The sequence below is a fragment of the Callithrix jacchus genome, chromosome X (assembly GCF_049354715.1).
Source record: "Callithrix jacchus isolate 240 chromosome X, calJac240_pri, whole genome shotgun sequence".
Lineage (NCBI taxonomy): Eukaryota > Metazoa > Chordata > Mammalia > Primates > Cebidae > Callithrix > Callithrix jacchus.
Genome location: NC_133524.1, coordinates 132,238,935 through 132,249,938, shown reverse-complemented (window position 1 = coordinate 132,249,938; position 11,004 = coordinate 132,238,935). Strand labels below are relative to the sequence as shown.

The 11,004-nt window shown below is 42.4% G+C and overlaps 3 protein-coding genes across 4 annotated transcripts; all 3 read left to right on the top strand.

The window, feature by feature from the left end:
* Nucleotides 1-56: 56 nt before the first annotated feature.
* Nucleotides 57-3,815, top strand: LOC144581115 (uncharacterized). The gene is made up of 8 exons (XM_078363471.1): nucleotides 57-166; nucleotides 496-606; nucleotides 881-1,021; nucleotides 1,271-1,411; nucleotides 2,046-2,180; nucleotides 2,435-2,575; nucleotides 2,826-3,353; nucleotides 3,603-3,815. The coding sequence occupies exons 1-7, from the start codon at nucleotides 142-144 to the stop codon at nucleotides 3,026-3,028; spliced, it is 897 nt and encodes a 298-aa protein (XP_078219597.1). The 5' UTR covers nucleotides 57-141; the 3' UTR covers nucleotides 3,029-3,353; nucleotides 3,603-3,815.
* A 127-nt stretch (nucleotides 3,816-3,942) lies between these two features.
* On the top strand, nucleotides 3,943-7,187 carry LOC144581063 (uncharacterized). The gene is made up of 7 exons (XM_078363050.1): nucleotides 3,943-4,134; nucleotides 4,382-4,516; nucleotides 5,191-5,325; nucleotides 5,581-5,721; nucleotides 5,972-6,112; nucleotides 6,748-6,908; nucleotides 7,137-7,187. Exons 1-7 carry the CDS (start codon nucleotides 4,092-4,094, stop codon nucleotides 7,185-7,187), a joined length of 807 nt encoding a protein of 268 aa, XP_078219176.1. The 5' UTR covers nucleotides 3,943-4,091.
* LOC144581255 (uncharacterized) lies at nucleotides 6,724-10,419 on the top strand. 2 transcript variants are annotated; one of them, XR_013531835.1, is made up of 6 exons: nucleotides 6,724-6,888; nucleotides 7,137-7,279; nucleotides 7,523-7,663; nucleotides 7,917-8,057; nucleotides 8,306-8,830; nucleotides 9,851-10,419. XR_013531835.1 is itself a non-coding variant. In XM_078364320.1 (5 exons), exons 2-5 carry the CDS (start codon nucleotides 7,237-7,239, stop codon nucleotides 8,506-8,508), a joined length of 528 nt encoding a protein of 175 aa, XP_078220446.1. In that variant the 5' UTR covers nucleotides 6,724-6,888; nucleotides 7,137-7,236; the 3' UTR covers nucleotides 8,509-9,797. The 2 variants fall into 2 exon arrangements, 1 of the variants encoding a protein (XP_078220446.1); XM_078364320.1 differs by lacking the exon at nucleotides 9,851-10,419 and having other exon boundaries at nucleotides 8,306-9,797.
* Nucleotides 10,420-11,004: the final 585 nt, after the last annotated feature.

The window sequence follows — 11,004 nt, the reverse complement described above, 5'->3', positions numbered from 1 at the left end:
TTTGCTTTATGGTATTATTTCCTAGGAACTGATCATCAATGGGATATACTGGTGGCATTGACGTAATTCACTTACTTCAAGCTCAAAATCTTCCTTTGGTTTCCAGATGGTACAATCTCTCACAATGTACATGAAGAGAAGATGGAAAATGGCCCATCCCAAACTGGTAATCTCATGTCACCTGTTCCACCACTGCTTGGTCATATGGTAGCAGCTGCTCTTCCATGCATGAGTACCAGGGATCTGTGTATGTCTCTTAACTAGTTGTAGTGTCATCACTGGTTTCCATATGATTGCATATTTCATGAAAGGTACAAAGTGGTTTTATAGCATATACTTTGGTGGGATCAATTGGAGGGTTCTCACAGGGCCACCTGGCATATCCTCCCCTGCTTTATTAGATAATTTCCTAGAAACTGAGCGTCAGAGAGATAGACCTATAGGGCTGATATAATGCACTTAGCTCACAGCTGAAACTCTTCATGTGGTTTGCAGGTATTACCATTGCTCAACATGTCTGTGAAGAAAAGATAGAAAGTGACAAAACAGCACCTCATGAATTCTTGTCAACTATTACAGCAGGGCTTAGGAATTTCACAGAAGCAGGTATTCAACCCCCGAGTACCAGGGATCTCTGCATGTTTATTTACTAACTACGTTGTGCTACTTGGTTTCCATAAACATGCAGTATCATGCAGGGAAAAAGGTGCTTTGGTTGTATTATCTTTTCCGACCTAAACTTGAAGGGTCTCAGATCGCCACCTGATACAGCCTCTTGTGTGATGGAACAATTTCTTAAAAACTCATTGTCAGAAGGACATACATGTGGCGTTGACATAAGCACTTACCTCACAGCTCAACCACTTCCTTTGGTTTCCAGATGCTGCGGTCACTCAGAATGTCCGTGAAGAGAAGATAAATAACCACCAACCAGCACCTGATAACGTCTTATCAGCTGCTCCACCAGGGCTTGGTAATTTGGCAGCAGCTGGAATTTCATCTAAGAGGACCAGAGATCTGTGTACGTCTGCTTCTTAGTTGTACTGTGCTATTTGGTTTCCCTAAGGAGGCATTGTTTTATGAATGCTACAAGTTAATTTTGTTGGATATAGTTTACTAGCATCAATTTGAGGGGTATCAGATGGCCACGTGGCATATCAAACCCTGGATTCTTTGATAATTTCCTAGAAAGTGAGGATCAGAGGGATATACCTCTGGGGTTGACACACTGCACTTCCATCAAAGCTCAACCTCTTCATTTGGTTTTCAGATGCTACTATCACTCAAAATGTCTGCAAAGAGAAGATGGAAAATGACCAACCAACACCTAATAAGGTCTTGTCAACTGTTCTCCAAGGACTTCCTTATTTGGCAACAGCTGGTCTCCCAGCCATGAGCACCAGGGATCAGTGTATGTTTGCTTATTCATTTGGACTATCCTACCTGGTTTTCATAGGCATGCTTAGTGTCCTGAATGGGAGAAGGTGATTTTGTTGTATTGTCTTTCGTGAGCTGCATTTGAGTGTTCTCAGATCGCCAACTGGCATATCCTCTCTGGATTTCTGAAATAATTTTCTAAAAAGTGAGCATCAGGAGGATATACCAGTGGGTTTAACATAATGCACGTAACTCAAAACTGAACCCCTTCATTTCATTTCCAGATGGTATGATCTCTCACAATGTCTGTGAGAAGAAGATTAAAAATGCCAGAGCAGTACCCAATGAAACCTTCCCAGCTAGTCCCCCAGCACTTATTAATATGGCAGCAGCTGTTGTGTCATCCATGAGCACCAGGGATCAGTGTACCTTTGTGCAATTGGTTTACTATCCTACTAGGTTTCCATATGCGTGCATAGTGTCATGAGGGAAGAATGTAGTTTTGTTGTACTATCTTTCCTGGCCTTAATCTTAAGGTTCTCAGAGTGCTACTTGGTATGTCCTTCTTCTTTATGAGATAATTTCCTGGATACTGAGCATCAGAGGGGTATGCTGTGGTTGACATAATGCACTTCCCTCACAGCCCAGTCATTTCTCTTGGTTTCCAGATGCTGCCGTCACTCACAATGTCCGTGAAGCCAAGATAAATAACGGCCAACTAGCACCTGACAATGTCTTGTCAGCTGCTCCACCAGGTCTTGGTAATACGGCAACAGCTGGAATTTCATCCACGAGGAACACAGGTCTGTGTAGGTCTGCTTCTTTGTCGTACCGTCCGACTTGATTTCTCTAAGAGAGCATAGATCAATGAAAGCTACAAGTTCATTTTGTTGTATACATGTTCCTAGCGTCAATTTGAGGGGTATCAGATAGCCACATGGCATATGCAACTTTGCTGTCTTTGATAATTTTCTAGAAACTGAGGATCAGACAGAAATACCTCTGGGGCTGACATAATGTACTAACTTCACAGCTCAACCTCTTCATTTGTTTTCAGATGCTACCATCACTCAAAATGTCCGCAAAGAGAAGATGGAAAATAACCAACCAACACCTAATAACGTCTTGTCAACTGTTCTGCAAGGACTTCCATATTTGGCAACAGCTGGTCTCCCAGCCATGAGCACCAGGGATCAGTGTATGTTTGCTTATTCATTTGGACTATCCTACTTGGTTTTCATAGGCATGCCTAGTGTCCTGAACGGGAGAAGGTGATTTTGTTGTATTATCTTCTGTGAGCTGCATTTGAGTGTTCTCAGATCGCCATCTGGCATATCCTCTTCAGCTTTATGAAATAGTTTTCTAGAAACTGAATATCAGGAGGATATACATGTAGAGTTGACATAGTACACATAACTCAAAACTGAACCTCCTGATTTCATTTCCAGATTCTACCATCACTCACAATGTCCGTGAGGAGAAGATTAAAAATGCCCAAACGGCACCCAATAATGTCTTCTCAGCTATTCCACCAGCACGTATTAATATGGCAGCAGCGGGTGTTTCATCCATGAGTACCAGGGATCAGTGTACGTTTGTTCACTTGGCGTGCTGTCCTACTTGGTTTCTATATGCATGTGTAGTGTCATGAGAAAAGAATACACTGTTGTTGTACTATCTTTACTGGCCTCAACTTTACGGTTCTCAGACTGCTAGTTGGTATGTCCTTCTTCTTTATGAGATCATTTCCTCGATACTGAGCATACAAGCGGTATGCCTGTACGGTTGACATAGTGCATGAAACACACAGCTCAACCACTTCATTTGGTCTCCGGATGCTGCGGTCACTCACAACGTCCGTGAAGCGAAGATAAATGATGGTCAACTAGCACCTGATAACGTCTTGTCAACTGCTCCACCAGGGCTTGGTAATTTGGCAGCAGCTGGAATTTCATCCACGAGGACCAGAGATCTATGTATGTCTGCTTTTTAGTTGGACCATCGTACTTGGATTCCCTAAGGAGGCATTGTTTGATGAATGCTACAAGTTAATTTTGTTGTATATATTTTCCTAGCATCAATTTGAGGGGGATCAGATAGCCACGTGGCATATCCTAAACTGGTTTCTTTCATAATTTCCAGGAAACTGAGGATCAGATGGATGTACCTCTGGGGTTGACATAATGTACTTACCTCACAGCTCAACCTCTTCATTTGGGTTTCAGATGCTACCGTCACTCAAAATGTCTGCAAAGAGAAGATGGAAAATAATGAACCAACACTTAATAACGTCTTGTCAACTGTTCTCCAAGGACTTCCTTATTTGGCAACAGCTGGTCTCCCAGCCATGAGCACCAGGGATCAGTGTATGTTTGATTATTCATTCGGACTATCCTACTTGGTTTTCATAGGCATGCCTAGTGTCCTGAACGGGAGAAGGTGATTTTGTTGTATTGTGTTCTGTGAGCTGCATTTGAGTGTTCTCAGATCGCCATCTGGCATATCCTCTTCAGCTTTATGAAATAGTTTTCTAGAAACTGAGTATCAGGAGTATATGCCTGTAGAGTTGACATAGCACACATAACTCAAAACTGAACCTCCTGATTTCATTTCCAGATTCTGCCATCACTCACAATGTCCGTGAGGAGAAGATTAAAAATGCACAAACAGCACCCAATAATGTTTTCTCAGTTATTCCACCAGCACGTATTAATATGGCAGCAGCAGGTGTTTCATCCATGAGTACCAGGGATCAGTGTAAGTTTGCTCACTTGGCGTGCTGTCCTACTTGTTTTCTATATGCATGCGTAGTGTCATGAGGGAAGAATACAGTGTTGTTGTACTATCCTTACTAGCCTCAACTTTACGGTTCTCAGATTGCTACTTTTTATGTCCTTGTTTTTCTTTGAGATAATTTCCTCATTACTGAACATCAGAGGGCTATGCCTGTGCGGTTGCCATAATGCACATAACGCACAGCTCAACCACTTCATTTGGTTTCCAGATGCTGCGGTTACTCACAATGTCCATGAAGCGAAGATAAATAACGGCCAACGAGCACTTGACACCATCTTGCCAACTGCTCCACCAGGGCTTGGTAATATGGCAGCAGCTGGAACTTCATCCACGAGGACCAGAGGTGTGTGTTTGTCTACTTCTTAGTTGTACTGTGCTACTTGGTGTCCCTAACCAGGCATAGTTTGATGAATGCTACAAATTAATTTTGTTGTCTATAATTTCCAAGCCTCAATTTGAGGGGCATCATATGTACATTTAGCATATTCACCCTTGCTGGCTTTATGAAATAGTTTTCCTATCCTCTCTGGCTTTATGAAATAGTTTTCTAGAAAGTGACCACCAGGAGGATATACCTGTGGGGTTAACATAATGCCCATACCTGAACACTGAACCCCTTCATTTCATTTCCATATGCTGCGATCACTCACAATGTTTGTGAGGGAAGATTAAAACTGCCCAAGCAGCACTCAATGAAACCTTCCCAGCTAGTTCCCCAGCACTTATTAATATGGCAGCAGCTGTTGTGTCATCCATGAGCACCAGGGATCAGTGTACCTTTGTGCAATTGGTTTACAATCCTACTAGGTTTCCATATGCGTGCATAGTGTCATGAGGGGAGAATGTAGTTTTTGTACTATCTTTCCTGGCCTCAATCTTAAGCTTCTCAGACTGCTACTTGGTATGTCCTTCTTCTTTATGAGATAATTTCCTAGATACTGAGCATCAGAGGGATATGCCTGTGCCATTCACAAAATGCACTTACCTCACAGCCCAGCCATTTCTGTTGGTTTCCAGATGCTGCAGTCACTCACAATATCCGTGAAGCAAAGATAAATAACATCCAACTAGCACATGACAACGTGTTGTCAGCTGCTCCACCAGGTCTTGGTAATATGGTAGCAGCCAGAATTTCATCCATGAAAACCACAGGTCTGTGTATGTCTGCTTCTTAGTTGTACTGTCCTACTTGGTTTCCCTAAGGAGGCATAGTTTTATGAATGCTACAAGTTAATTTTGTTGTATGTACTTTCCTAGCCTCACTTTGAGGGGTATGAGATAGCCACGTGGCATACCCTACCCTGGTTTCTTTGATAATTTCCTAGAAAGTGAGGATCATAGGGATATACCTCTGGGGTTGACATAATGTACTTAGCTCACAGCTCAACCTCTTCCTTTGGTTTTCAGGTGCAACCGTCACTCAAAATGTCTGCAAAGAAAAGACCGAAAATGAGCAACCAACACCTAGTAACGTCTTGTCAACTGTTCTCCAAGGACTTCCTTATTTGGCAACAGCTGGTCTCCCAGCCATGAGCGCCAGGGATCAGTGTATGTTTGCTTATTCATTTGGGCTATCCTACTTGGTTTTCATAGGCATGCCTAGTGTCCTGAATGGGAGAAGGTGATTTTGTTGTATTATCTTTCATGAGCTGCATTTGAGTGTTCTCAGATGGCCATCTGGCATATCATTTCTGATTTTATGAAATAGTTTTCTAGAAACTGAGCATCAGGCTGATATACCTGTGGGGTTTAGATAATGCACTTAATTCAAATCTAAACCTTTTCATTTTGTTTCCAGATGCTACCATCACTCACACTGTCCATGAGGCAAGGATAAAAAATGCTGAAGGAGCACCCAATAATGTCTTCCCAACTGTTTCCCCTACACATATTAATATGGCAGCAGCGGGTGTTTCATCCATGAGTACCAGGGATCAGTGTAAGTTTGTTCACTCGGTGCACTGTCCTACTTGGTTTCCACATGCTTGCATAGTGTAAGCAGGGAAGAATGTAGTGTTGTTTTCCTGTCTTTCCTGGCCTCAATTTTAGGGTTCTCAGATTACTAGCTGGTATATCTTTCTTCTGTATGACATAATTTCCTAGATACTACCCATCAGAGTGGTAAACCTATGTAGTTGACATAATGCACTTACCTCACAGCAAAACCACCTTCTTTGGATTCCAGATGCTGCAGTCACTCACAATGTCCGTAAAGAGAAGATAAATAATGGCCAACCAGCAACTGATAACATCTTGTCAACTGCTCCACCAGGTCTTGGTAATATGGCAGCAGCTGGAATTTCATCCACGAGGACCAGAGATCTGTGTATGTCTGCTTCTTAGTTGTGCTGTCCTACTTGGTTTCCCTAAGCAGGCATAATTTCATGAATGGTAGAGGGTAACTCTGTTGTAAATACCTTAGTAGCCTCAATTTGAGGGGTATCAGATGTCCACTTGGCATATGCACCCCTGCTTTTTTGATGATTACCTAGAAACTGATCATCAGAGGGATATACCTGTGCAGTTCACATAATATATTTACTTCACAGCTCAACCTCTTCATTTGGTTTTCAGATGCTACCGTCACTCAAAATGTCCGTGAAGAGGAGCTGGAAAATAAGCAACCAACATCTAATAACGACTTGTTGACTGTTCTACAAACACTTACATTTTTGGCCACAGCTGTTCTGCCAGCCATGAGCACCAGGGATCAGTGTATGTTTGCTTATTCCTTTGTACTATCCTACCTTGTTTTCATAGGTATGACTAGTGTCCTGAATAGGAGAAAGTGATTTTGTTGTATTATATTTCGTGAGCACATTTGAGTGTTCTCAGATGCCCATCTGGCATATCCTCTCTGGCTTTTTGAAATCGTTGTCTAGAAACTGATCATCAGGGGGATACACCTGTGGGCTGACATAATGCCCTTAACTCAAAACTTAACGTCTTCATTGTCTTTCCAGATTCTACCATCACTCACAACGTCCATGAGGAGAAGACTAAAAATGCGCTGAAGCAGAACCCAATAATGTCTTCTCAACTATTCCCCCAGCACTTATTAATATGGGAGCAGCTGGTGTTTCATCCATGAGTACCAGGGATCAGTGTATTTTTGTTCACTCGATATACTGTCCTACTTGGTTTCTATATGCATGCACAGTGTCATGAGGAAAGAATCTAGTGTTGTTGTACTATCTTTCCTGGCCTCAATTTTAGGGTTCTCAGATTGCTACTTGGTATATCCTTCTCCAAGTGATAATTTCCTAGCTGCTGAGCATCTGAGGCCTATGCCTGTGTGGTTTACATAATGCAAATTACTCACAGCTCAACCATTTAATTTGGTTTCCAGATGCTGCAGTCACGCACAGCGTCCGTGAAGAGAAGAGAAGTAACAGCCAACCGGTACCGGATAACGTCTTGTCAACTGCTCCACCAGGGCTTGGTAATATGGCAGCAGCTGGAATTTCATCCAGAAGAACCAGAGATCTGTGTATGTCTGCTTCTTAGTTGTGCTGTCCTACTTGGTTTCCCTAAGAAGGCATAATTTCATGAATGGTAGAGGGTAACTCTGTTGTAAATACCTTAGTATCCTCAATTTGAGGGGTATCAGATGTCCACTTGGCATATGCACCCCTGCTTTTTTTGATGATTACCTAGAAACTGATCATCAGGGGGATATACCTGTGCAGTTCACATGATGTATTTACTTCACAGCTCAACCTCTTCATTTGGTTTTCTTTCAGATGCTACCGTCACTCAAAATGTCCGTGAAGAGGAGCTGGAAAATAAGCAACCAACATCTAATAACGACTTGTTGACTGTTCTACAAACACTTACATTTTTGGCCACAGCTGTTCTGCCAGCCATGAGCACCAGGGATCAGTGTATGTTTGCTTATTCATTTGTACTATCCTACCTTGTTTTCATAGGTATGACTAGTGTCCTGAATAGGAGAAAGTGATTTTGTTGTATTATATTTCGTGAGCACATTTGAGTGTTCTCAGATGCCCATCTGGCATATCCTCTCTGGCTTTTTGAAATCGTTGTCTAGAAACTGATCATCAGGGGGATACACCTGTGGGCTGACATAATGCCCTTAACTCAAAACTTAACGTCTTCATTGTCTTTCCAGATTCTACCATCACTCACAACGTCCATGAGGAGAAGACTAAAAATGCTGAAGCAGAACCCAATAATGTCTTCTCAACTATTCCCCCAGCACTTATTAATATGGGAGCAGCTGGTGTTTCATCCATGAGTACCAGGGATCAGTGTATTTTTGTTCACTCGATATACTGTCCTACTTGGTTTCTATATGCATGCACAGTGTCATGAGGAAAGAATCTAGTGTTGTTGTACTATCTTTCCTGGCCTCAATTTTAGGGTTCTCAGATTGCTACCTGGTATATCCTTCTCCAAGTGATAATTTCCTAGATGCTGAGCATCTGAGGGCTATGCCTGTGTGGTTTACATAATGCAAATTACTCAGAGCTCAACCATTTCATTTGGTTTCCAGATGCTGCAGTGACGCATAGCGTCCGTGAAAAGAAGAGAAGTAACAGCCAACCGGTACCTGATAACGTCTTGTCAACTGCTCCACCAGGGCTTGGTAATATGGCAGCAGCTGGAATTTCATCCAGGAGGACCAGATATCTGTGTATGTCTGCTTCTTAGTTGTGCTGTCCTACTCGGTTTCCCTAAGCAGGCATAATTTCTTCGATGGTAGAGGGTAATTTTGTGGTATATACTTTCCTAGCCTCAATATGAAGGGTATCAGAGGGCAACTTGGCATATCCACCCCTGTTCTCTTTGATAATTTCCTAGAAACTCAGCATCAGAGGGATGTACCTGTGTGGTTGAAATAACGCACGTACATCACAGCTCAACCTCTTCATTTGGTTTTCAGATGCTATAGTCCATCTCAATGTCCATGAGGAGAGGATGGAAAATGGCAAATCCGCAACCGCATAACATGTAGTCAAATGTTCCTTCAGGGCTTACTAATATGGCAGGAGCTGCTCTTCTGGCCACGAGTACCATATAACTGTGTATCTTCTCTTATTAGTTGGATTTTCCTACTTGTTTTCCATATCCGCTCATAGTGTCATAAAGGGGAGAAAGTGGTTTTGTTTTATTCTCTTCCTTAAGTGCAATTTGAGGGGTCTCAGAACACTGCCGTCATGTCCTCCTGCTCCATGCAATAATTTATTAGAAGCTCTGCATCAGAAGAGTATACCTGTGTGTTTAAATAAGGCATTTATTTCACAGCTTGACCTGGTCATTTTGCTTCCAGATGCTACCACGACTCACAACATCCGTCAGGAGAGGATAGAAAATGCCCAACTGCAATTTAGTAACATCTTGTTAACTTTTCCACCAGGGTGTATTAACATGGCAGCAGCTGGTATTCCAGCCATGAGTACCAAGGATCTGTGTATGTTTCTGTATAAGTTGGAAAGTCTCACTTGGTTTTCATATGTATGCATAGTGTCATCAAGGGAAGGAGGTTGTTCAGTTGTACCTTCTTTCGTGAGCTCAATTTGAGGGGTTTCAGATGGCCACCTGGCATATCCTCCACTTTCATGGGACGATTTCCTAGAAATTGAGCATCAGTGGGATATACAAGTGGGGTTGTCATAACGTACTTACCTCACAGCTTAAACATTTTCTTTGACAGAGGATGGAAACCCGCTAACCCCAAAATGATAACATCTTATCAACTGGTCCACCATGGCTTGGTGATATGGCAGCAGCTGGAATTTCATCCACGAGGACCAGGATCTGTGTATGTCTGCTTCTTAGTTGTTCCGTGCTACTTGGTTTCCAAATAAACAGGCATATTTTCATGAAGGGTAGAAGGTTGGTTTGTTGTATAATTTTTCCTAGCCTCAATTTGAGGGGTATCCAATGGCTGCCTGGCATATACTCTCCTGCATTCTTAGATAATTTTACAGCAACTGGCCATCAGAAGGATATGCTTGTGGGGTTGACATAATGCACTTAACTCACAGTTCAACCTCCTCATTTGGTTTCCACAATCTATCATGAATCACAATGTCCGTGAAGAGCAGAGGAAGAATGGCCAAACACAAATGGAGAATGTCTCGTGAAATGTTCTATCAGGGCTTATGAGATGGCAGGAGCTGGCATCCCAGGGACGATTACCAGGCATCTGTGTGTGTTCTTTCATTAGTTGCGGTGTCCTCCTTGGTTTCCATATGCATGTGTAGTATCATGAAGGGTATAAGGTGGTTTTGTTGAATTATCTTTCCTGGTCCCAATTTGGGGGGATTTAGATCATTATATGGTGTATTCTCCTGCTTTATGGGATAATTTCCTAGAAACTGAGTATCAGTGAGATATACAAGTGGGGTTGACATAAAATGCACTTACCTCACAGCTCAACCTCTTCCTTTGGTTTCCAGATGCTATCATCAATCACCTCCAGACTTCCTTAGGTGCACCCTTCCATATTATAAAGAGTAACAGTGCATCATGATTATGGTGGTTGAGATAGAGGATATCCATGGTCTTGGTAATATCAACTTTCATTTACCAGGTCTATGTCAGTACAACCACTGCTCGCTATTCAATCTGCAAGCAGCAGAGACGAACACTGAGTCCCCAACATGAAACCATGTCCCAGAGTGGTCTGTCCGCTTCCAGATAGCACTGTGATTACTTGAATCTGCTTCCACAATTGAAGGGGCATCACTTTGATTTGCTCAAATGGACACTTATTCTGGATATGGATTTTCATTCTCACCTATGGTACTTCAAGAAAACAAACATTGTGGTATTAGGAAATGCTGTGTCCACCATCGTGGTATC